Source organism: Tyto alba, unplaced genomic scaffold, assembly GCF_018691265.1.
Source record: "Tyto alba isolate M040663 unplaced genomic scaffold, T.alba_DEE_v4.0 Super-Scaffold_2, whole genome shotgun sequence".
In the NCBI taxonomy this organism is placed as follows: Eukaryota; Metazoa; Chordata; class Aves; order Strigiformes; family Tytonidae; genus Tyto; species Tyto alba.
This window is the reverse complement of record NW_024881282.1, coordinates 29,085,894-29,111,930: the sequence shown is the minus strand read 5'-3', so window position 1 is coordinate 29,111,930 and position 26,037 is coordinate 29,085,894. Positions and strand designations below refer to the sequence as shown.

Sequence of the window (26,037 nt, the reverse complement as noted above, 5' to 3'; positions counted from 1 at the left end):
ATAAATGATAGTACAGGAACTTTGATGAAAGCTGTATCCACAAGTAACCAAGTCTGAGAAGTCATGGGTTATCAGACTTGTGGCAGTCACAATTGTAGCATCAATCAAGAACTCAGCCTTGATGGAAAGGATAGAACATGCAGCTACCCACTGACAGACACTTTGAAGTCCAAGGCTGATTGATTTTCTTTCAATTCATTGTGGTTTTGCCTGAAAAAATAAGGTGGGTGTCATTCTTTGTAAAAAAAGAGAATTAGAGTAGTATTTAGTCTGAAATCCTTTGGATTTGTAAAGGGTTGCTGCTTTAGAGATATATGGGGAGGAATGGCTGAGTAACTTCCAGACATAAATGACAATGGGTTATGTGGATCTCTTTGGTATAAGAACAAGCAGTGTTTGATGTTTACTATATTGGAAGAAGACTATGTTCCTTTTGTTATAAAGGAAGTTTCTGAGCACATCAGGAATTCTGCATGTAGAACCGCAACTTTTCCTCTGTGGAAGTGTTCTGGTTTTGTTCTTCTCCATCCATGCATTGTCTATTTTTTTTTTTCCCAAATATGAATAGATATGATTCAAGTTTTCAGATGGCCAGGATCTACAGCTATCAGTGGCAAGTGTTTCACAAGGAGTTGGGGGGCCTCAAAGCAGCATTAGGACTTGGGTGGATTTGATGGTATTCTCTGTATTGCGCATTTTATATCCAGCTTATGCTTTGAGCTTGTGTTGTTCATGGATGCAAGGCGTATATAGCACTTCTCAAGTGCAGGCTGCCCAGACAAGTAACACTTTGCTGTCGGTGCCGTGTTTGCTGTGCAAGAGTCCCGGGCAGCTCCTGGCACAGCGGGAGACCTGAGGAGCAGCGGAGTCGTGAGGGTGGGGGTATGTTGCCCACGCAGCCCCACTTGACCTTGAACCGAGAGATAAACCTTCAGCAGTGGCTGATAAAACGCTGCCGGCGGTTACGGACGGGGGGTAAAGTCGCTCTCCCGGGTCGGGCCGGGGCCCCCCCGCCACCCCTGGGTTCGCTCCCCCCGGGCCCGCCGCTTCCCGCTGAGGGAAAACCACCCAGACCCGCCGCCGCCCACCGTGTGTGTGTGCGTGGTGGGGGGGGGCAGCGCCCCCGGCCCTCAGCCCGCGGGCGTGGCGGGGCGTGGGGCAGCGCCCCCGGCCCTCAGCCCGCGGGCGGGACGGCGCTACCTGCCGCGGCCCGGCCGGGCGCCGCCTCCCGCCTCAGTGCGGCCCCGGGGCGGGGCCCGAGGAAGTGACTTCAGCCGGCGGCGGAGCGGCGGGAGCGGAGCGGAGCGGAGCATGGCAGCGGCGGCGGCGGCGCGGTCCCTGCTGGCGGCGGGGCGGGCGGGCGGGCGGCGGGGCCGGGCCCTGCCCCTGCCCGCCGCGGGGGCCGCTCCCTGCTGCACTGTGGCCCCGCAGCAGCGGCAGCAGCGGCAGCCGCCGCCCGACATGAAGCGTTACCTGTGGTCGCGTTACAAGGAGGCCAAGAGAGTCACCAAGGGTGAGCGGCGGGCGGCACCGGCGCGGCACCCTCCCCCCCCCCCCTCCTCCCGCCGTGCCCGCCCGCTTCCTGCAGCGGGTCGTAAGGGAAATAAATACGTGTGGGAGGCGGGGAACGGCGAACCGTGTGTATGGTGGGGGGTGTCCGTTGCGGCAGCGTGAAGGGCTCAGGGGGCGAATCGCTGCGCGCCGCCACCCGTGGGGTTTCTGCTCGTGGGTCCGCCCCGCAGCGCCCGGCGAAGCCGCCGTCCCCTGGAGTCGCCGCGGCTCTGGTGTCCAAGGGCTCTTCCCTTCTGGTGGTCGCCAGTGCTCTCCCCGTGTCAGACCGGGAGCGTGGGTAAGGCCGTCACCGCGAGCGGTCTCGAGGGCCAGGCGCGCTGCTGGGGGCGGCTGCCCCTTTTTCTATCCTTTTGCTGAAGAAAGGGTGAGCCTGCCCCACCACCGCCCCTGCTGTGACCCTCCGGGGGTGCCCTGGGGAGGGAAGGACCCTTTTGTGGCCGGAGTTGGAGACGTGGGATGTGGAGAAAAGCGAATGTGAAGAGAAAATCAGGAAGTTGGCCGTTTCTTTGAGGGATTTTCTGTAATAGGCTGCTCTTCCAAAAAGTTAAAATGCTGTGAGGTTTTAGATGCCCTTCTTCATTTTGCCTTCGGTTCCATTAAAATACTGTGAAGCACTGAAGCCGGGCTAAAATGCTAGTGATAAGTGCATGACTCTGGGAAGCCCTGGTCTTCAGCCCAGCTAGGCAAGGAGTTAAGGGCTAAATACTTGCCTGAAGCTTGTTTGCTTCTGCCTTTGTTCTGCCGGGAAGAGTATTACCAAGGTGCTTGAATATGTGATCTTTTTAGAGAGCCAAAAGAGAACGAGGCAGCATGTGTTCTTCAATGTCAGTTTGGAAAGCTTGTCCTGTAGTGGCAATGGATAATACTCTAGTCTTGTTTTTTTTTCCCTTAAAAACAAACAAACATACACAAAAACCCCAAAACAAAGAATAAAGAAATTACTGTATTATCCTGTACTTAAGATTCTTGAGCAGGAACTGGGGCTTCATTGTGCTAGGTACAAACATAGTATTTGCAAATATAAAACTGGCATCATTTCACACATGAAATAAGCTGTGTTAGATCTCAGAAGAATGCTATGGGCTTTGAAGGATGGGATAAGGGATAGGAAGAAGAGGGTAAATGCCTTTTATTTTGAATCTTTCTTTTCCTGTTATTGGAATTAATTTATTCTAAACCACACCCAAATTACACTTCAGAGCTGAGGTTAGAGAGTAGGGCAATGTTAAGAAAAAACAAGTCAGTCAGAGGGTGTGGGCTGGCAAAAGATGAGGCAAGTGCTTCTAGAATAATTCAGAGTATTTTATTACAACCGAAGTCACCCAATGGCTTCAAGTATGTGATGTTTCGCTTAGTTACAGTGGTAAGATGACAAAGATGTCCTGATTTTTGACCCAAGGTTTGTAGCACTTGGAATGCTATCTGCCAGCCAGAATGTCTAATAGCTACAGAGTGTTTATACTGTCTGTTTTCAGACAGGCGCTAGTCAGGCTTTTTTTTTTTCATCTGAAATATCTTTATATATAGATATATAAACATCTTTGAAACAAATGTTGACTCATGAGGCTGCACAACTGACATTAGAAAAAATACTTCAACTATAATACAGAAATGAGTGTTGTAACATGATTTTGGAAATTCACTCAAGACTATGGTTATGACTTTAAGTTAATTAAATGATTTGTGGACCTTTTTATAGAGTAAGAATATTTGTCTTAATAGTAGCATGTCAAATTGCATTTGATTATTTTGTTCCTCAACTGAGCGTAACGTTTATCTCCCTTATTACTATAAGTAGTGACAGGAGATAGTAAGAGCTCATATTTTGATTGAGGCTTATTTTGTTATATCTTTCATTTCAGGAGATTTAGCTTTTCACATCAGCTTAAGCGTGGGGAGCTCCTGGGATCCTTTTTTGGTGGAAGAGATGCTGGACTTTATTTGAAACTTGGAATTAAACTCAGTGAAATTGCTGTTCTTCCTCTCTTAAAAATTGAAAGACTTAGATATTGGCATCTGACAGAGTTGAATGGTTTCAGATTATCATCTGTCATTGAGCATCTACATAAAGTTTTTTATTGTCTCTGCCTCAAAACTGTGTAGCAGCCTAAGGCATTACATTTACAAAGGAAATGTTTTTTCCCTTTCTACAAGTTGGCCAGAGTTTTCAAATTGGAGCACTATCGAACAGATCTGGAGTCCCCGCCTACCTGCCTTGTTGGGACAATTTCCTCCCACGGTGGAGCACATAGTGTGTCTGTCCTCAGGGCTGAAGGTGTTGAGATAAGCTTGACCAATTCCTTCTAGGCTTATATGTAGAAAGTAAGCAAACAAAGCATATTCCCTTTAAACTCACCCTTCAAGCACAGATTTAAGATGAAAGCTCCCCTCTTTTCCCACTAATAGGGAAGGCTGGATCAGAAAGATAGTATATGGGAAGGGAAGGAAGGAAAACTTGTGCATGTTTTGTGTTTCCAGGAGGATAGCATTTAGCCTTCTAATGTTGCTATTTCAATTTTTCTAAACAAGAAATACAAACATTTTTAATACTGATGTTGGTGTGGGTCCTAAACTTACTTAATATGTTACGGTTCTACGTAAGTGGTCTTAACTTCTCAGCAGACTTTTCAGACAAGTATCAAGAGAAACATACCCTTACAAATGGAGGAGGTCTACACACACTAGGTACACGTGCAGTACACAATATGCAGAATATTTTTGGTTTCCTGATTTGCTAGAAGGTTTCTGAGCATAGCAATGTGTATGTAACTGTTGTTTGGAAAGTATGGCAATCGCAAAGTTTACTTATTTGGGTTGAAATTGAGTAATGTGGTAACCTTGAAATGGTGAAGCAAAAGAAATTAAAGCAATGTCAGTTCTGCTTCTGGGACAAAAGCTGAACCAAATAATGGGAGGAGAAGACAATTGTTATGATAATAACAATAACCTCATCCAACTCCAAAGTTCATTTTCAGAAATAGTAATAAATGTGTTAACGGAGTTAGGGAAAAAAATTATTGAGGGTGGGGTTCTCTGATAAGCAAGATGCTAAAATGTATCTTCTTCTCTACTTGAACTGTACAGAGAAAAGTGTGCTTCAAGTAAAAACCATGGGTCACCAAGACAAGTTTGGGACAGCATTTTCAATAGCATTGTGTTAAGGATTAGCTGGTTAGTTTGAATTAGTTTGATAGTTTCCATCATCATTTATCTATCTTTAAAAATTGCTAATGGATTTCTAGGTATTTATTTAAATAAAACTATGAAACTGGTGTAACTTTTTTTTTTTTCTCTCTCCTGTTCCCAGAGTTGGTTCCTTCAATTATGAGTAACATGCTGAATCCGGATGCTATTTTTTCAAACAATGAAATGAGCCTGTCAGACATTGAAATTTATGGTTTTGATTACGACTACACATTGGTCTTTTATTCTAAACATCTGCACACGCTGATCTTCAATGCTGCTCGAGATCTTCTTATTAATGAGCATCGGGTAAGTAAAATTAACAGAATAGCAATAAACTTATGAATAAAGAGTATAATAAATAATTTCTAACTGAGAGGGACATAACTCATCTTTTCATGCCTCAGTCCTAGCTTGGCTCCCTTATAACACATTTTGTGCAGCACCTACATATGAACCACAGAAGTCCTGGTTTATTCTCAGCTGCAGTTTTGAGCAGAGTACAATCTGACAACTGTTAAGGAATTGAGTTTTATTTGTTTTATTTTTTAATTTGGTGGTGGTGGTGTGGTTCTTTGTTTTTTCCTGATTGTCAATTATTGGAGTCACCCTAATAAATGAGGAGCCTAAAAGTTACTGTTACGCTGTTTGATGTGTTGCTGTGAGTGCAGTGAGTAATTTCCATATGAAATATTTTTAGCCCGACTTCTTAGGAGGTCTTTGATTGCACTGTGTGTTTGCGAGGTGCTCTGTATGCACCTAGCATTTCATCTGAGTTAGCTGAAGGGGCTGCATGGGCGGGGACTCTGTAATCAGAGGCTGGATACCAGAGAGACCAAAGTAAGTGTTCAGCTCGGTAGTCCCCTGAGAGAGAGCTCTGCCCTGTTGCCTCACCAAGCACTGTGTTTGCATCTGTGACCAGTTGACATCCATGCAGATTGGAGCTGGTTGTTGTGTAGATTGGGGATGGGAGAAGTTTCTGTGTGTCAGGAAGTGGGGGGGAGGTGGGTGACTTGGGAAACTGGAAGTATTGTAGGGAAAAAGGTTGCAGAGAGTGTGGACTGAGAGAGGCACCATTTATTGGATTGTAGGACTTGCCAGAAAATAGAAGACAAAAATTCCACAGGGTAACTTAATGAAACTGCTTGTATATTTTATACAACCTAAATCTGAATGAGTGGTGTTATTCTACTTTCGTATTTGAATCTAAAGGTTAGGAGCTGTATATAAACATCTATAAATATCCCTGAAAGAACAAACAAAACTTCCTGGGCGCTACAAGCATACACAACTTGATCCCCCTAAGATTTTGGCATGCCTTGGGAGCAATTGCTGTAGTATGTGTAAATACACTTTTTTAAAACTACATGTTTCTTGCAAAAACCAGTGTTATTGTAGGAGTCAAAACTAATTCTTGTAGACAAAAATTCAAATGGTGCTGTTTTTACTATTTGAATTAATTCAGGTAGTAATGACTTTCCATTTTGTCTCAGTTAAAATCTCTTGAGTTGCAGTAAATGAGCTGTAATTACTTTTTGAGATAGCTTATTGAAATACATCATATCCTGATGGAATTTATTGAGGGACAACAGTTTTTATTAATGCTATCTCTGTAGCTGCTTATGCTGTTAATGTTTTCCTTGCCTTTAACATCAGAAAAAACTTCTCAATAGTATTGCCCATTGTGACTTTCACAGCCAACCTGAAAGATGGCCAGTTTTGCTCATGGCAGTGTAAGGTAATTCATCAGAAATTACAAAATGCAGTGTAAGAGGCAAAGAATTTTGAAGCATGTCCAAGAGAATAAACATCAATTTAGTGCTAATCTCAAAAGTGGCAGCAGGTGTTGAATGTAAACTCTTGCTCCTGGGTTTATTTATTTCCTAGCGTACGGACCTTATGCCACCTTATCTGGAACGCTGTTTCAGTCCAGGTACACGTACCCATTGTGGTTTAACCTGGCAGGCAGCTCAGCATCATGCAGCCATTCGCTTACTCCCCTGCAGTGGGATGAGGGAGAGAGTTGGGAAAAAAGGTAAAAGTCGTGAGTTGAGATAGAGATAGTTAATTATACAGTAATAGGACAGAAAAGGAAGGGAAGATAATAATGGTATGGGAATATACAAAACAAGTGACGCACAGTGCAGTTGCCCACCACCCGCTGACCGATGCCCAGCCAGTCCCTGAGCAGCAGGCTGCCACATCCCAGCCGATTCCCCCCAGTTTTATTGTTCAGCATGACGTCGTGTGGTATGGAATATCCCTTTGGCTCAGCTGTCCTGGCTGTGTCCCCTCCCAGCTCCTTGTGCACCCCCAGCCTCCTCGCTGGCAGGGCAGTATGAGAAGCTGAAAAGTCATTGACTTACTGTAAGCCCTGCTTAGCAACAACTAAAACATCAGTGTGTTCTCAACATTATTCTCATCCTAAATCCAAAAGGCAGCACTATACTAGCTGCTAGCCAAAACCAGGACAGTATCCCTACCGAGAGTAGGGTAAGCAAACAGTGCAATTTTTTTTTTTGTTGTTGTTGTTTGGCTTGTAAGGAAGCTTTGATTTGTGTGCCAAGGTAGGCTCAATCTTTTTCTCATAAGTACTGGCATGCATGCAAAAAGATATCCTTCTTAGTAGAACAAATTAAAGTGGGAAGGTGAAGTATGCAGAAATTTGAAGAAGTCCAAATGCTTCGGGGTATGGGCAGTACGTTATCATTTTTAATTGATCACATTCTGTATCCTCCCCTGATGTTTTCCCTTGTCTCTTCTGCTTCATGTTCCCTGGCCAAATCTACACATCTTCCCAACCCATCCGTGGGCTTTTGATGTTGTTCTTCGTTCAGATCAGTAGTTTCCCCCATGTTTTCTGGAATTGGTAGTAGGGATGATAGTTCAGAAATTAGGAGAAAGGACTGTTTTCTTTAACTTGTAGGTGTCTGTGCTCAGTACAAACACAATCTACAGCAGTTGCAGAGTAAGTAGTCTTCAGCATAGATAAAAACTTTGTGGAGAAACAGTGATTTATGTATTTTTTTGTAAAAGTAGCTAGAGCCTCTGTTGAAGCTGTATAATCTTTTTTTTCCCTGAAGGCTTGTAAATTAACCATATATGTATGGAGACTGTTGTAGAGAAGGTGGAGGATGTGCCTGAGATGCATTTATCAAGTTCTAAGACTGCTGTAGCCTGTGGGAGGAAAACAAAGGATTGCCTTTCAGTTGGTTAATCAAAGAAATGATAGTTTTCTTGGGCCTTGTCAGAGATTACTGAAGCATTTTGCTTTTTAAAAATAAAGAAACAAAACCCTTAGCTCAGGGCGCACACCTAACAGTTTTTTTTGTTTTCATTGGCTAACCTATGCTTAAAGCAGGACAAAATGACAATCAGCTGAAAATGGGCCTGTACTGAAAAATGTTAGAAAACTCTCTAATAGGTGGTGTGAACCCCCTCTGCTATCTGAAGAACCTGAGGAAAGAGTACATGACATGGACATCCAATTCCTGTGCATCTCTAAACAATGAGGTGTTACAAATGCTGTCCAGGGTAAATATAGTTGGGTCACTGTGGTGTTCTCCTGAAGTGACTCACCCGAATGGTGTTTAACGCTTGACTTGCTTTCAGGATCTGATCGTGGTGACACACTGTACCTCAGGGAAGGTCTCTGTTAAGGGAGCCTGGCTTCTCCAGGTAACGAGCTGTTGTGAATTCTCTTCTTCCTTCCTCCCAGTCCATGTTTATTTGCAGTGTGCCATATCTTTAAACACCTCTCAGGTCTGCATTTCAAACTCGGCAATCTAAGTTCAGGGGTATGATCTGCACTGAAGGAGTCAAAACAGACAGCTGTGCTGCTTCTATTTCTTGAAAATGCCAAAGTTGTTTTTTGCTCCTGTTAATACTGATGATGTTGCATTGCTTTTTCTTTCAATAGAAATGAGCAGGAAAGTTCGGGGCGTGTTCTTTGGCTTCTAGCTGGAAGGTTGAGTTGGAAACTGTGTTCATAGAGTCTGTTTCTTGGGGGAACTTCACAATGCAAGGTAGCACAGCTATTAAATTATAGGAAGATAATAAAATCTAGTTTGTTTTCAAAGGTGCATATATTAAAATAACTTTTTGAACAAGAAGCTAATGTTCAAAGGTGATCACTACAGAGTACGTGGACATCCAACTTTAGGTACCGTGCTTGACTTAGATTTAAAACAATGACCTTGGATTTTGGAAAAATGTTTGACTTTTCTTGCACTGTACATGCGTTCCTGCAAACCTCATCAACCTATCAAGAAGCCTCTTAATGACTAGTAAAAATGAAAAACATAGAATACTTAGGCTTTTAAAATTCTGCAGAAACAATTTTTTACTTGTTTTTGTTACGAATTTAACATCAAATCATTGCTGTCTTTTCTTAGTATCCTGCAGAAATAAGAAAATACGATTATGATCCAAATTTTGCAATCAGAGGACTTCATTATGATGTGCACCGGGTATGTAGAAATTACTTTGTGATGAGTTATGTAGCGCTGATAACCTAGTGAAAGTAAATAAATAAGGCTTTTAAGTCTTCCAAGTTTTCACTCTGCGTTGATGTGTAAGGATTTTGTTTCATATTTTTCTCTTCCATAACAAGCTTGATTTTTGTATTTTAAATAGCTCAGGTATAAAAAGTTTTGGGTGTTTTGTTCTCATGGTGCATGGGGGAAGACAACTTACAGTGCAACAGAGTAAACCTAAGCAGGCATCTGATAGTAGGAAAGGTTATTTCTTCATGACTTAGCTCAGGTCACTGGACAATGTTTCCTTGGTGATTTGGCAAGCCCTATGTAAAAACTGTTGATAAAAGTAATTTGGAAGCTGTGAAGGAGATTGAAGTGAAGGTGCTCAGGCATTCTTGAGACAGAAAGGTTATAGATAAAATTGCTTTGATTTTTAAAATTTCATGTCAAATAGTTGATGTGATAAAAACTGATTATTTTTTTCTTTCCCTCTGCAAGGCATTATTAATGAAGATTGATGCTTTTCATTATATTCAGCTGGGAACAGTTTACAGGTGGGTAAAATTATTTCCTATTTATAATAAAAATGTATACTCTTATTTTTTGAATCTCTTAGTTGCATTTATTAGTGTACATCTTAGGTTCACATCAGGAACAGTGCCCTGACAAGCACAGACATGAATGAATGTTGCAGTGTTACTGGAAGGGGGTTTCTTTGCACCTCTGTGTGTACACACAGATGCGTGCACACTTTGACTGACTGATACAATACAGCTGATTCCCCAGTTCAGAGCTGAGGGAGTTGGCAAGCTGGTTGGTCACACAGTGCTGAGTCACTTTGTTTCCAGCTGTTAAATCGTGCTGAAAGACATCTGAAAATATGCTGATGACTTCTCGGCTGTTGCTTTCTATGTAAATAATTGTCACAGGGTGCCGGTGAGCATGACTTTGGTGTGGTTGTAGAGACACCTGAGAGGTCTTGTTGTGTTTGGACACATCAACCACATCATACTTGCCGAGTGGAGCACAACTGCTTTGTGTCCTCATGGCCTGACACTTTTTGAGTTTGCTGAAGGGATGTAAAATTGACAGTCTCTTTGCTGTGCTTCATTACATGATGTAGACTTACTCTGCGTGATCTTTGACAGGAGAGTTTTTAGTGTGGCTCAGTTTGCTGTAATGAAGCAGTACACATTTGACTGACATGAACACTACACTCGGTACAAGATCTTAAATGAAACAAGAATCCTGAGCACCTTTCATAATGTCATTGGACAAAAAGTTTTCTTCTGGGACCAAAAGCTAATGCAACCTTGAAGTGATTTGCTATGGGGTACTGTATATAGTAGCATGAAATTATGATAATGTGCTCATTACTTTTTGTTTGCCAGTCGGGCAGATAGGTAGATGATTCAGTCGTAGTTGGTGTTTTCTTTTATGAGTTAGTCTGAGATGCCCTTAGGTAGAGGGGAGAGAAAGGGAAGGAAAATGAAGGAGGAAGCCAGATGGCATGGTCCAGTATTAGGCTCATACTGTCAACACAGTAGCTCTCTAAAGCTGCCAAAACAATGTGATCTATATGTATCATCAGGGTCTGAGTGAAACTTTATACCATTTATTTGTGTGTTTTATACATGCTGATGTAGAATAACTATTGAATGCTTGAACTGACAAAACCCGTTCCCGTGGTTTTTGAAGGAATTGTTTATGCAGGGCTAGGAGGGAACCAGAGAACGCAGTGTGAAGGTCACTGATTGTAAGATTCATTTTAAAAGGCTGCCACATTTTTACATTTTTCACTGTGAAAAATGCTAGTTTACTAGATTAAAGGCTAGGTGAAGTAATCAAAGCTATGTTTATCTGTAGAGGTATTAGTAGAAATAATAAGATTGGTATGAATGGAAATATGTATGTATAGGAGCACCAGAAGAAACACTGGTAGAAGGGACAAAAGGATGGCATGTGTTGGTAGTGCCTGCATCAGTTGGTCATCAGAATATCATCACATCTGCATGCTGTTTTTCCAAACACCCGTATGGGGATGGGGAGAACAAAAAAACCAGGCTGAAGGCTTTGAGAGATGGTGTCAGGAGGAACAGTGATATGACTGGAGCTGTGTAGTGACCTAGACAAGAAGATGTATGGGTGGTGAGTCCATCAGCAGTGTTGCCTTATGACTCAGAGTGGGACAGAATGAAGAGGCAGAAGATCACAGTTGCTGTCAACTCCTAGTACAGAATGCACTTCAAAGCCAGAATGTGATGGCTGGTCAAGAAAACTCGATAGATGTTGAGATTTGTTGAAGAGCTGGTGTCCCTTTTTCTGTGCATCACCCAAAGTAATTCTGGACAGACTGCTAGGGCCCCACATCTTGGTACTTGTGAGTGTGTGCAAGGGTGAGAGTGAAAGCTACTATTTCACTCAATACTTCCTCTTAATTTTGTTTAAAAGAAGGTTATCTTTCTGCTCTGTACCAACACTAAGCTTTGCTGTCAGTTGGCACATATCCGTACTTCTTAGTTTTAACCTTCCATGTGTTCTGTATGTGTGTAGGTCAGCTACACAGCTGAAGGTAGCAGGACTTGTCCAAGCACACAGCCTCATTTGCACTGAGTGGTGTGTAAGCAGTTCTGGTATCCCTCTGACAATGCACATCTCCAGGAGCAGCAGTGGGAGCACTGCTGTAGGTGAACTGTGATGCTTTTGGTGCTGTCTGTCCATGCTGTCAGTGGAATGAAACAAACTTTGTGGTTACAGAGCTGGACTGTGAACTGTGTCAAGGCTGTGAGTCTTCTGGTGAAACTAATCTACAGCCTTGCCTACACAGTTGTCTCTCCTCTCTGGATTTCACGTGTGTGTATTGTCCTATCTTGATTTGTGCTTAAGTATCTCCTGATCCACAAGCGTTTTCTTTAGCGGTATTCAAATACCACTTGCCATAGCTGTCTGCAGACTAGAAGGTGAGTCAGTCCTCAATTCTGATCATTTGACTTGGTGTACATTTAACATTTCTGTGTGTATGTGGCACACATTGCATTTGTTTGTGTTTACTGCTGTGGAGTTGGTGACGCTGAACTCTGCGTTACAAAACTGAAGTATCTGCCCTGTTTTTGCACAATACTGGCTTGAATGCTGGAGCCCTGCCAGCAGTAGCACAGAGCGATGTACAAGTTGGTGTAACATTGAGGAGTGCAGTAAAGGAGCTAGTTAATGTGGGGCTCTGCTGCCACAGCAGCCCTGAAGGAGTTCATGTGTCGTGCTCTTGCACTGCAAAGCTGATGTGGGTGCTAAACACTGAAAGTACTAGCCTTATTAATTAATTAATTTATTTTTGAATGCCTCACAACACGTCTGGGTAAGACAAAGAAAGGAAGGCACTGAAGTAACTGTCTGTCTTAAAAGGCTGCAAAACACATAAGTAGACTTGAAAAAAGGGGCCAGATGATCTAGTTTTCACTTGTGTTCTTTCATCTTAAGCAAAACCTCAGCACTTCTGTGTCCTCTCGTGAGGATGTTTGCATGCATGCAGTGTTTTAGATGCTTTAGTGCAAGATGCTTGATACTGTAAAGATTCAAAACCAAACCAAAACAAAGCCCTTAGTCTCTTAGTAGCTGGTAAAGAAGCTCTGGGGAGAGATGATGTCTCCTTCCTCCCCATTTGTTGTTACATTTTTATATTTTATTTGCTTGTCAACAATCCTTCAAGTAATCTTAAGTTTTTGGAAACTGAACTGTTGACACAGTTCAAAAGGAATTCTTATTTAGTTAAAGGTTTTATTTTTATTTCCTTTGAATCTTCAAAGTCATGCCGTAGAATAATCTGGTTTAAACACTATCACATCATCAGTGCTGTATAAAAGGCAGAGTGAGGAATTACTGGATGTTAAGAAACTGAAAGCTCTAACTACTACTTACAAACTCTTGAGGCGTAATTTCAATGGAGACTAATTAGTTCTTTTCCTGTAAGAAAGTGAAAATTACTTGAAATTGGAATGCTTTCCCTGTGCATCAGCCTGGTAAAGTGTTACTTGTTCTGTAAGGAAAGATGCTGTTTCAACTTACAGACTAAAGTCTTCCTATGGCATTATTAGTATTTTAATAAACTCCAGATCTAGGTGTTAATCTTTCAGACTTTCATTTGGTGATTACTTGAAAATGTTAATCTGACTTTTGAACTAAACCTAATGTTGTTTTCCAGAGGCCTCAGTGTTGTCCCAGATGAAGAAGTCATTGCAATGTATGATGGTTCCCATGTCCCGTTAGAACAAATGAGTGACTTTTATGGAAAGGTAAAACTACAAACTGCTCTTTAAAAGTTGTGGGGTTTGGTTGTGTGTTTTTTTTTTTTTTTTTTTTTTTTTTTTTTTGTGGTGGGGGTAGAGGTGTTTGCATTTTGTTCTTGTACTTACTGGCAGTTAGGTTTTCTCAATACATGATTGACTTTCAGTGCTAGATGTGAAGTTTTCCCTCTAAAGTAGCAAATACATTTTCTTTCTCCTACTCACTGTAGTTTCTTCTTTCCCTGTTACCTTGCCCAGTCATACAGATAGAGAAGCGGAACATAGAAAAATCAAGTGACTTGCTCAGCGTTCCATAGCAGATCTGATAAAGTCTGGGAAATGAACCATATCTGGTGCCTTATCCCAGCTATGTACTTCTTCCTGGTGGTCTAATGGCTCAGCTGATGGAGCAGCAAGTAAATGTATGAAGGCATTTCTTGCAGACAAGCTGGCAGAGTGGCAGTGAGGGGATCTGACAAAAGATGAATGATAAAAAATAAAGATTTTTAAGTTTAAGATTTGACTTTGTGGGGAAAGTTGAGCTTCTTGCTGGTAGGTTCCCTTCTCTTTCCCAAGCAAGAATGCTGCTGTCTTTTTAGTAAAAAACAAGTTTATTTTACCCTTTTTACTTAGGGATGTTAATTCCATGTTGACATGAAAGGCCTTTCTTTGTGCTGTGGAGCATTTTGTTGTTCTTGCACTTGTTCTCATTTTAAGGGACTGAACTTAGAATTTCCAAATCTGGTCTCTGCAACAGTTCTGAGTATCACCCTGGCATGCCCTGTGGGATGCTTTTGTCTCTGCAGGTCTATGCTTTCTTTGATTTTGGAAAGGATAGTGACAGGACAAGAGGCCGTGGACACAAATTGAAACACAGGAGGTTTCCTCTGAACATCAGGAAACGGTTCCTTTACTGTGAGGGTGACCAAGCACTGGCATGGGTTGGCTGCCCGGGGAGGTTGTAGAATCTCCATCCTTGGAGATTCAGAAGGTCCTGGGCAGCTGGCTCTATGTGGCCCTGCTTGAGAAGAGGCTTGGACAAAATGACCTCCAGAGGTCCCTTGCAACTTCAACCATTCTGTTTTTGTGATTTTGACCAGTGTGCTGTCTTGAGCTGGTTGTTTTACATCTCCTTGAGAAGCATTTGGTTTGTATTTGCTCATGTATAATGAGAGTCTCTATTTTTGTGGAACTTAACTATAGTCACAACCTTTGCAGATTAGAAGTCTTTTCTTCTCTTACTGCATTAGTTATTGTAGATTCTTACAGCTTTTTATTATCTCTTTTCAAGGAGGTAAATTGTTTTGCAGTCGTAATCAGTATTTGACTTACAAAAAACCCCCAAACGAACCAAGTAACAAAACCTCCACCCCACATTACAATACCCAGTAACTCTTGTTCATAGAAGTGCAGACTTCCAGTGAAGGCCTCTAAGTTCTTCTCTTGACTTTTAGCTGAGTGCTGTCTTTTGTGTGTTTATAAATTAAAATAATGCTCCTGAGTAATGAGTCATGATTAATTCTTAAAATAAAGGCAATGCTTTTGTTGGAATTATTTTAGTGTAAGTCTGTTTTAGATTCTTTTTGAACCAACAGTGCAAACAGTGATGGCAAAGGCTGAATATCTGCAACTAAGGTGAAGTGTTTCTACCGAATGAATGAAAGTGTTCTAATCTGAGAAATGTGTGACACTTTTTTTATTCCACCCCTGTAGAGCTCACATGGAAATACAATGAAGCAATTCATGGATATATTTTCCTTGCCAGAAATGACACTACTTTCTTGTGTGAATGAATATTTTCTGAAAAACAACATAGACTATGAGCCTGTTCATCTGTACAAAGATGTCAAGGTACTAGCTTTTAAGATTTAAGGAAACCTCTACGTTTGTGCATCTTCTCTCTGAGCACTTCAGGAAGCTTCAACCTGTTGTGTCAGCTCCAGTGAAATACCTCAACTTTAGGTTTTGTATAGAGTAATTATTACTATACAATCAGAAAAGCGTGAATTAAAACAAAGGTAGACCTTGGAAAAGAAACATAGAATAGTTTGAAATTTGTTTTAAATCTGACATTCTAGGTCTGTTGCTCTTTTTGTAGGTTTGAGAAGTGGATAGGGGGAAACTGGAGAAGCTTTTGTATATTGATAAAGCTTCTTTTGATTGTTATTAAACGTATACTTTTCTCACTAGCAAGAATTGTATGAGGCTATAGTGAATTCTGGTTTGGAGCTTTCAGTTGTACTGCCTCTGTACCTTCACTAGTATATGATCATTTGTTGTCTCTTTTGGTGTATCTATTTTATCTGTTTCCCTCTCTTCCTTCTACAAAAAATCTAGTCATAATGACTAGAGGAATATGACCATCTTGATTCTTCAGGATGTATCCTGCAGAGGAGATTATTTTATGTCATGGTTATTTAAGAACAGAAGAGGTCATGCCCAAGTTGATGGTATTTGTCTCTACAGGCTTTCCATCCAAAACCCTTTCCTGGCCCTGTTCTTGACATGTATTAAACTTGTGTAGTTGTCCAGCATGTGATGCACCTGAAGGTTGAATTTTTCTCACTTTCCCAAGTAAATCAGATGGGTTTTAAGAAACTTTGTACCTTCAGAGTAATTTTCCCTTCTGCCTGTGGTTACATAGAATCAGAAGACTAGTTCTGTGGTTTCTGCTGAAGTGTTTGTATAAAATTCTGTACTTCTCAGCATTACCAACATTTTGGAAGCTCTATAGTGGCCTTTTTTTTTTTGAGGATTTTTAGGATATACCCCATGTAAGTACCAACATGGCAGTACCACTGTCCTGAGCAGAGCTGGCTCAGGAGAGCCGCCGATGCCTTCAGAGTGCCTTTTGAGTACTTCGCTTCTTTCATCTGTTTATAAATTTATTGTAAATAACCAAGGCATTTGTGAGTGATCATAATCTAAAATTTGTCTGATTTAAAGTTTATTTATTTATTTATTTAAAGGAATGTGTTCTGCTCCAAAGGACATCAGAAATCTATGATGACTTTGCTTCTGCAGATGGCTTTCACCCCACTTCACCATTCTGAGTGCTCTTTTCACATTTATATAAAACAGCTCGTGTGCTATACAGTTTTGTACTTCACAAAAGTAGGAAGTTAGTTTCTTAGAGGACAGGCTTACTCTTTGTCTAGTGGCGACATATATATAATGAACATCACATGCCATTTCTGTAAAGTTGAAGGTGTAATTCAGAAAAAGGAATTAGTTTAAAAGCAAATTACTACTGCTATGCAGTGAGCATGGTTTTTATACTTGAAAAGATTTTTCAGTTCTTTAGTTCTGTGTTGCTTTCCTGACAGGACTCAATCAGGGATGTCCACATCAAAGGAATAATGTACAGAGCAATTGAAGCAGATATTGGTAAGTACTAATGAGATCATCTGTCAGTGCTTTTTTCACTTGTATAATAATTTTTCTGGCTTCCTTATTTAAATTATAAATTCTAAATTTTAAAGCCTGAGAGAGTTATTTCCACTTGTCTAAGGTACCTTTGTTAAGTGTAACCTCATGTTCTGAACCCTTGGTTGAATGTAGAGAAAATTCTCATGAAAACTTTTTCAATTAATATTGCATTTTCCCCAATCCTCACAGAGAAATACATCTGCTATGCTGAGCAAACTCGTGCAGTGTTAGCAAAGCTGGCTGATCATGGCAAGAAGATGTTTCTCATCACAAACAGTCCCAGCAGCTTTGTGTAAGTGAACAGTTGCTTGCTATTCAACTATACATTTTTAAAGGAGGGAGAGAATGAGGTTCTCGAATGTAATTCGTTATATTGCGCAGAACTGGACTTCTGCTATGCTTCACTGTTAACATCCCTCTGTCCTTTTTAGAGACAAAGGCATGAAGTTCATAGTTGGCAAGGACTGGAGGGATCTCTTTGATGTGGTCATTGTACAGGCTGATAAGCCAAACTTTTTCAATGATAAGCGCAGGTGGGTATTTAATCGGTAAAGAATGATTCAAGCATCTTATTCCATATAACGCTATAGAGCATGTTACGAAATATTTTAATTTGGATGCAGTGTAAAATGAAATCCTATTTGATGACATCCTGTTTAAGATCATTACAGAATACAGCAACACCCAGTTCTGAAGTCCAAGTGTTTACCATTTTTTATCTAAGAAAGTTCCAGTGGCTATCACGGGTCTACTGCACTGAGTTAGGGTCGCAGAAGCTGGTTGTTAACATCTTAGCTTGTAAGCTGTAGTGTATTCCTTTCCTAGGAACTTTCCTGAGAAATTTTGGTGCCTTTCAGAATCAGCTTGTTATCTGGAAATATTTTTCATTGCTTTTGGTTTTTTTTTTTAGTCACACATGATATTTAAAGGGCAGACTGCCTGACAGACTGGAGCATTTGGACTAGTTGTTCAATTCAGTAAACACATTTGTAATGCATATGCACTACTCTTATGCTTGAAAAAGACCTATCCCTTTACATGTACTTATGATTTGAAAGTGAGAAGGAAGTGGGATTTTTTTTTTTTCCCCTTTTAAAATTTAATTTTAAGAAGAGCTCTGCTGTTATGTCTTGCCCCCTGTCTTCTGCCCCTTTCTTCAGTTGTACAAAATGAGGAATTGGGCAAGATTTTTACACATCTTCACTTTTTCTTGTGTTCTTTCCTTCTTACTGACAGACAGTGTTCTCTGTTTCTTCCCCTCTGTCTGGGATCCTTGTCTTACTTCTCTGTTGCAAACATCATAGGTAGGCTGGATAGATGTATTGCATTTCACTGGCTAAAGTGGAAGTTTTGGAGCTTTGCTTATCTGTCTATTACAAAATGCCCAGATGCTAGAGACCATGTTTTCCTTTTGAAAGACAAGTATTTTTAATATTGAAATTTTAATCTCCTCCTAAAGAGTGACAGAATTTCTACAGCAATGTAACAATTGTATAATTCTATTCTAGACCATTTCGGAAGGTGAATGAAAGGGGAGTGTTGCTTTGGGACAAAATTCACAAGCTGCAGAAAGGTCAGATTTACAAACAGGTATGCTTTCAATAAACTCTGTCAGTTCAAATTTAATATGTATTCCCTAGAATCCCAAGCTTCTTTAGATATCACAGAGGCTTCTAAAAAGGAGATATGTTCTTTAAGAGAGTTGTTTTGATGACTGAAGTGGTACAAATTCATTGTTGGTATTGTATGTCTGCAGTTTACTTGCCTCTTGAAGTGATAGTATTACTGAAATTGCCTGTAAAATTTGAGATTCATAATATATAGAATGAGGACAAGATTCTTGATATGAAAATGTTTTTAGGGGTGTACTTAATCCCTTTTTCATGCTTTGCAGGTTGCATGCTGGTACAATGTTTGTGTTGTTGTTTCTGCAGGGTAACTTGTACGAATTTCTGAAGCTTACTGGCTGGAGAGGCTCTAAGGTTCTCTACTTTGGCGATCACATTTACAGTGACTTGGCAGTAAGTAATTTACTTTCACAAAATAGGATAAAAGATGAGGCTTTCTCTTAGTTTTCCTCTCTTCCTTCCCAGTTATTCAATATAATGCACTTTCATTTCAGATTCCTGAATACAACAACATTTGAATCGGTAGTTAAGCCATAGTGCTTTTCTTGCCATGAAGAAAATTGATGCTGTAAAAGGCTGACCATATTTTCCACATGACTCGTAGCATTTAACTTGTTTACAAACTGTGCTTAGGAATATGTGAGTTTGTGTTTTGATCCAGATACTGATTTTGTCAGATGCCCCAGAGAGTTAACACAGATACCCAAACGTACAGGATGTGGCTGATTTGGATGACATTTACTACCAAATGTAATAAGAGCTGAATGAACTTCGGCTTTGAATGCAGGAACCAATCTTCTTGTCACCTTTCTTCCTGAGATCTTGCTATGGGTTGTCGCCCCACTATCCAGGCCCTTTTTTACTATCTTACAAACAAATGTCCTGCTGACTGTTAGTTTAGAGTAAGTGACCACCTCTTAACCCGTTTGTAATTAGTTGTGTATGAATGCCTGGATATGACTTTCCACTGGCGAACTCCGGTAACATGTTTCAGCAGCAGCAGATATTAACATTTTTGCCTCAGTCTGCTTTTAAGAAGAAAAGTCAGTTTGGGTGCTTCAGGAGGCTGAGAGCCAAAGGAAGGTGGACGCAGCTCTGTTCTTCTCCGGCCCAGTGGAGGAGAGAGCATGGGTGGTAGCTGCCTCCTCCTCTACCTGTCAGAAGGAGCCTGGATAGCTGGGGGTCCCAATAGGACCCTTCTGTCAGCTGAGCATATGGGTAAATACCACAAACCCAACGCACAGTTTCCTTGAGATACTTCTGACAGCAGCAGAGGTCTCTTCCACAAGAGGAATTTCCTACTATTTGTTTTAAATGTAACGAATTGGTGCATATCTGCAAGTGCTTATGTGTTTTTTGTCTCTCTGTCTTTAAAAATGTGGGATTTGAAGCTTACTCGGAAATTAAGTTCTGTTGCCTATTGGCACAGTTTAGTCCCATTGTCTAATATTTCTGCTTATACATAAGAAGCAATTAAATTAGTGCCCCCTTGGGATAAACAGTGACCAGATTCTTCAGTTCATTTAAGTAGTTCTTGCTAAGATTAATACTTGTATTTTGTAATCTTTGGTAAATAGGACTTGACCCTGAAGCATGGCTGGCGCACTGGTGCAATTATTCCAGAGTTACGAACAGAGATTAAAATAATGAATGCAGAGAAGTACATTCAAACTATGACCTGGCTGCAAACCTTGACAGGATTACTGGAACACATGCAGGTTTGTTCTCTGTGTGTGTGTGTGTAATCAGCTCTGTATAGCAGAAGGGATCCAGCCAAGTTTCTAAATGCTGGACATTGTCATTGCTAGTGTTTTCTGTCTCATTAAAGTTCACAAGTTTGACTGTAGATAAATAAACGCAATTATTTGTGTGGCTAGTTAATAAGAGTTTTCTTAAAATCTTGTCTCCCTCCTCCACTGGTTAGCCTGGATTGATTCCTGCTTTCGGGTGTTTAAGATGCGTGTGGATACCTCCGGTATACTGATCTCTGAAGCACTGCTCTCGTCCTCTTAGCTGATAAGGGTTTGGTAGTGGAAAGGCTCATTTACAAGGCCATCCTTAGTTACCTGTTATTCATACTTTACATTCTAGGTTCACCGTGATCCTGATTCACAAATGATTTTAGAAGAGTGGAAGAAAGAAAGAAAGGAAATGAGGTAAGACATGGGAGGTGAATTTTCAATATGCTTCATGGTAGCTAAGTGTTCTGTGTGATGTCTTCCATAGGTTTCTTCAGAATTCCTCCATCCCTGATGTATATTCCCTGGTAGTTACAGACTTTCTAAAAATGTCTGTGTAAAGCAATATTCTACCTGTCTTTTGGGCAGCTCTTCTCCTCTCTGACCCTTTCCTTACGAACCTTATGAAGATTTTTTTGTGTACATGAAGCTAAATCTTAGTTGTGTTTTTTTTTGTTTGTTTGTTTGTTTGTTTTTTTTTAAAGTCTCTTATCTTTGGGGCAAGTGACTGTCATTAGGATTTAGGTGAAGGCAAAAGTCTTTCATGGTCTTTAGAAAGGAAAGCTTGAGATGTCATGTTTCTGAAGTCGGAAGCACCATCACTGATTTTAGTGGGAGGAGCGTAAAGCTCTTCTGTTCCCTATTGTGATTGCTAGATCTGGGCTACATATGTGCAAGAGGTGTAAAAGTTTCTTATGGGGTGCATTTAAGTGTTTTGATGATCAATGGCAAGAGAATAATGCATAGAACAGATTATAGAAGCTGCTTGCTTCAGGTTCTGGATACTAGCTGGTAGAGAGGCATGCAGGTATGTTCACTTCATTCTCTTTGTTTTCTTCTTTCCGGGGACAGGGAGATGAACAGGAATTTCTTCAACGCACAGTTTGGAAGCTTATTCAGAACTGATGAGAATCCAACTTATTTCCTAAGACGTCTCTCTAGATTTGCGGACATCTACATGGCATCATTGAGCTGTCTCTTGAACTATGAGCCTGATTACACGTTTTATCCAAGAAGGACTCCTTTGCAGCATGAACTCCCTGGCTGGTCAGACCAGCTGTGCACTGGTACATTCAGAATACCTTTCCTACAAGAGACAGTTCAGATCAAATAAACACTTGGTGGCTTCTCTCTAAAATGGGCAATTTTTTTTTTTTTTTTTTGTTAATATACATGTATTTAATTTAAGTCACTTAAATCTTGATTTAGATGTAAGTCACCCTTGTTCTCACAAGTGTTGTACCTGTTTTCTCCTCTCCTGCTCGGAGATCTGAAAACTTACAGAAGAGATGATGGACTGCCAAAATAGTTGTGGGCTGGGAGGGAGGGAGGGCACATTTGAGGGGAAGGTTTGGTGGTGTTCTGGGGTGGTTGTTTTGTTCATTGGAAATTTCAATCCGCAGCCTTACGGTTTACAAAGAAGCACCTGTACTCTCTGTTCTGGCCCTGTTCAGCTCCCCAGCTGGAGCCTGGAATGGATCTTGGCACTGAAAAGCCTAAATCCAGTATTAGTAATTCAGCAATAGGCCGTTAGAAGCTGGTTTACAGTGAGACTGAGAGTCATGGTATACGTGTCTTACCTTTCCTTCCTGCCACAGCTGGAGCCTTACCTGTGACTGCACCGACCTCTCTAGTGCAGTGCAGTGTTTGCAGTACTGGCTGCCTCAGCCTGATGGGCTTTTCCTCCTGTCCATGCTGTGTCTGTTCTTGTAATGTCTGTGCTTGGCTGTAGGTGGGCCTGAGCCTAAAACTGAAAGCGGCAGTAACTTGGGCTGCCTCAGCTTCCTTTTGTTAACTTTTCAGCATCTTTCTTTTTAAGTTTCAAAACACTTTAAATAGCCGCTCTCCGATAATAAAGCCATTTCAAGACGTTTTGCATTTTGCATTTCAAAGTGGAGATGGATCTCTGTCAATCTTTAGATTGATCCTAAGTGCTGCTTTTAAGAATTTTAAGTGTCTTACAGTGGTAGGCAATGTGGTTTTGCTGTTCCCTAGGAGGGAATGTATTTCATACAGCCTTCAGTAATGGACTTTTACAGTCAAACACACACAATGGGCAAATGAGTTAAAAACTAAGAAATGAGAAAATGAAAATCAGAGTTTTCTGATAACGATATTTAAGCTCAAGTCCCGAAGGTTGAATTGGGGGTGGTGGACAGTTTTGCATCAAGCAAAATAATTTTGGAGGTGCAAATTTAGAAGTTCTATTGAATTACTGAAATTGCAGGTTGCATGACACAAAATATGTTCCAAAGATTTGAGCTTAAAAATGTCAGATTTTTGCACAAGGAAAACATCTGTTGATGTGTTTCCTCAAACAGGCACTTTATGGAACTGTTATATAGTTGTTTTTAAATAAGGATGCTTTCCTTTCTCTGCATCCAAATGAAACGTGTGTGGGGTTTTTTTGTTGCTTTTTTTTTTAACTGGTGCTTCCCACCCCTGTCATTTTAGAAGGCATAATATGATTAGTGCTTTTCAAATTTTAGTTACTAAAGGCTCCATTTTTAAAAGCATGCAATTAACAAAACATATAGCATTTGATATTCTTCATTTTGGGATATCACTTGCTTTCTACCATGATTGTAAGGTAAACAAACTTTTGGTGACCAAAAGTTGTTTGTTTGTTTTTTTTTTTTTTTTAACCTGTCTATATTATGTGCAAGTACCTGAATTGAATTGAATTTCATATGCCGTATCTTTCATATTTTTAAAATCATGTTTTCAAAGTAAAGAATGTATTCTAATCTAGCCTGCACAATTTCCTAAGTAGTTTTCCTTTATGCTTGAAATCAGTCTGAAGTCATCCGAGGTGGTTAAAGATTTTATGTTAATGGTTTTCTTGTTCTCCTGTTTCAAACTTGATGTGCAACACCCCTGAAGTGTGTGTGTGTGTATTTAAAGGGGTGAACATACTTGAAAGGAGTCAGTTCATCTGCCAGTCCTGCTGTTTTGCTGGAAGAAAAAGCTTTGCAGGAAATTAGTTTGGCTTTATCAGGAGACTTGTTGGTGGGGCTGTGTGGGAAATACTTAGCATAACTTGATAATGAAACGTGGGGATTGAAATATCCCCGATTTGCCTTTGGTTCTTTATCCTAATGCTCAGCTAGAACTGAACTTGGTGTTAGGTGCGCGTAGCACCTCTCGTGCTCCAGAGATTTCAATGTACTGTGAAAAAAAAAACATAACGCCAAACCACTGTACATTTTCCATCTTACCACCAGCAAATAATAATACTGTGTTACTCAGTTCTGCGTTATTGAATTTGATAATGTTATGTTGGTTATATCTTGGTGATGTTTATTCTTTTAAAGCTGGCTAGGAGTCAGTTTTGTTTGCCTAATTTTCCTGTGTTAAACAGGAACAGTTGGGTTGGATGATGTTATCTACACAATACACATTTTGTTTCAAGATGATTTTCTCCTCTCCCCTTTCCTTTCTCTTAACTTACAAATCGAACTTCTGTACAAAGCTACGTTACAATGGCCAGCTGAAGTAAAATCTTGTTTATTTTGCATGACTTCTTGAAATAAACACCATTGCATGAAAAAAAATACTATGGGAGGATTATGTTCCTTTAAAACAACCCAATAATGTATAATATGAATTTAAGTGAGATTTTTAAAGTGTGTTGTTTATTTTTCAGTGCTAGAATGCTTCTCTTAACAAAAATGCAAGACATTTCCAAAAGTTAATGATTTCATCTTGTCACTCTCTGCATTTCTTATTTACTGCATTATTTATTTAACCTTGCTATGTTACTGACTTCAGAGAGATCTTTGAGAATGTTTAAAGGGCAATGTCTATACTGGGAGTTCATTTGAACACCAAATAAGAAGAAATTTTCATTCTGTTCTGTCAAAAACACGGAGGAGAATGGTTTGTCAGTAAAAGAAGAGTTTAATGAATTGTGGAACTTTTTTGTGATAAAAATATTTAATTATTATTACAAAAATAAATGCTTGGACTTTATCTTCTGGTCCCTGTGAACCTTAGTATTTTTGGTGATTGGGGAGAATGAAAGAATGTGAGTTGTATTAATCACAGAACTTTGTGGAGCTAAGCCCCCTAAATACGTGTGTGTGTTTAAATGTGTTTGTGTTCTAAACTTTGTAAATATTTTACAGGTAAAGACAAGCAGCTGAGTGCCCTACAAGGGGGCAAGGGAAGGAGTTAGGGCAATTCCTTCAGCCCGCCTCTTTCATCCAGGCTTATTTACGCATCAGATTCCCTGGGTCGTGCTTGATAGCTGTGGCAACAACCCCGGATTTGCCTGCATGCCTTGTTCTGATGGGGGAGGCACCCCGGGGTTGCTCTCAGGGGTAACTAACGCGTTCCTGGAGTGACACCTTCCCTTCTGCTGCGGGGAGCATTCCATAAGGGAATGTTACTGCTGCTGTCTTCATACTGTCTTATTGCTATCTTCATTTTCTTGCTGTTTTCTGGTTTCTATAGCATTCTCACAATTTGCTATGATAGTAATATTTTGAGGGAAGGACGTGACAGCGAATCAAAATCAAGCTTGATTCACTTCTAATAGTATTGTGAAAATCTCAAGTGTTACTGCTGTGCCTCAGCTGAAAGGCAGTGTTAATGTGCTTGGTAATGAGATGGTGTGCAAGCAAGCAGGTAGCTCCTGCGCTTCTCGGAGCCAAAAAACTGAATGTGGACATGACATGGCAAGGTTATGCTCATCTTTGTCCGCATTTCATAAAAATGGCTCAAGTAAAATTTGATTACTGTTTGAATGCTCTCATATCACCTGTATTTCTTACTAAAGCTGCCACAGTTACTATTTCCCTTTGTACAGTGATTTCCCTTTGTACGGGTTTGAGGAAAGACAGAAAAGCTGGAGGAGACAAGCGAGGCAAACAGGAAGGTTGTATTTCCTGCTGCTGAAATCCTTACAAGAAGGTATCCTAGCAAAAAGTCTCCTCAGTTTAAAAATACAGGTTTAACACGTGTTCTGCTTCACACTTGCCAGTTGTAGTTGTAACTGAGCCAAAACGAATGTGTAGAGCTGGAGTACTAGCAAATTTAGGATACTTGCCAAGTCAGCAGCCCTGTGTGTTTGAGGCCATTTTAAATCTGTGGAAAAGAATAGAAGCAGTTAAATAGCAGGCTAGTGAAAATCTGCTTTTCACGGAGAGGTGTCTGCTTCTGGGTAGGTTAGTTGGGACTCAGTTTTGCATTTGGCACTCACAGTTGGTATTACTCAGATACAGCTGACATTTCTGGGGTTGTTAATTCTGTGAACTCCATAGACTGCATCTTAAACAAAGCTGTGTGCTTTTGGTATTTAATTTGTAACGAGATTTTATTCCCTGAAACGTGTAGGTGCTGTTTTTTTTTTCACAGTAAGTGTAAATAGAAATGTGTTTCTTAATTGAACTAATGCCAAATTCGGTCTTCAGTTCTGATCATGAGGACCACTCATCACAAGCTGCTGGTCATCTGAATCCTATAAAACAGAAGAAGAAGAAAATCAGACATGAGTATTGTGTTAAGA

The 26,037-nt window shown here is 40.5% G+C and overlaps 2 protein-coding genes across 2 annotated transcripts in view; one reads left to right on the top strand and one right to left on the bottom strand.

The window, feature by feature from the left end:
* The first annotated feature begins 1,342 nt into the window (after positions 1-1,342).
* On the top strand, positions 1,343-21,666 carry NT5DC3 (5'-nucleotidase domain containing 3). The gene is made up of 14 exons (XM_042793018.1): positions 1,343-1,513; positions 4,880-5,064; positions 9,150-9,224; positions 9,732-9,787; positions 13,432-13,522; positions 15,227-15,364; positions 16,840-16,900; positions 17,132-17,234; positions 17,374-17,475; positions 18,451-18,532; positions 18,877-18,963; positions 20,148-20,288; positions 20,662-20,726; positions 21,381-21,666. The coding sequence occupies exons 1-14, from the start codon at positions 1,462-1,464 to the stop codon at positions 21,640-21,642; spliced, it is 1,500 nt and encodes a 499-aa protein (XP_042648952.1). The 5' UTR covers positions 1,343-1,461; the 3' UTR covers positions 21,643-21,666.
* Positions 21,664-26,037, bottom strand: part of STAB2 (stabilin 2) — an 89,136-nt gene continuing 84,762 nt past the window's right edge. The window contains exon 69 of the mRNA XM_033008027.2: positions 21,664-25,989. Within this exon, the coding sequence (XP_032863918.2) occupies positions 25,939-25,989 (51 nt within the window). The 3' untranslated portion in view covers positions 21,664-25,938. The remainder of the gene's footprint in view (positions 25,990-26,037) is intronic.

Coding starts and splice junctions, on each gene's coding strand:
- NT5DC3 (XM_042793018.1), top strand. CDS start 1,462: ATGAAGCGTTACCTGTGGTCGCGTTACAAGGAGGCCAAGAGAGTCACC. Junction 9,225..9,731: donor TTCATTATGATGTGCACCGG/GTATGTAGAAAT, acceptor TCCCTCTGCAAG/GCATTATTAATGAAGATTGA. Junction 18,964..20,147: donor ACATTTACAGTGACTTGGCA/GTAAGTAATTTA, acceptor TTTGGTAAATAG/GACTTGACCCTGAAGCATGG.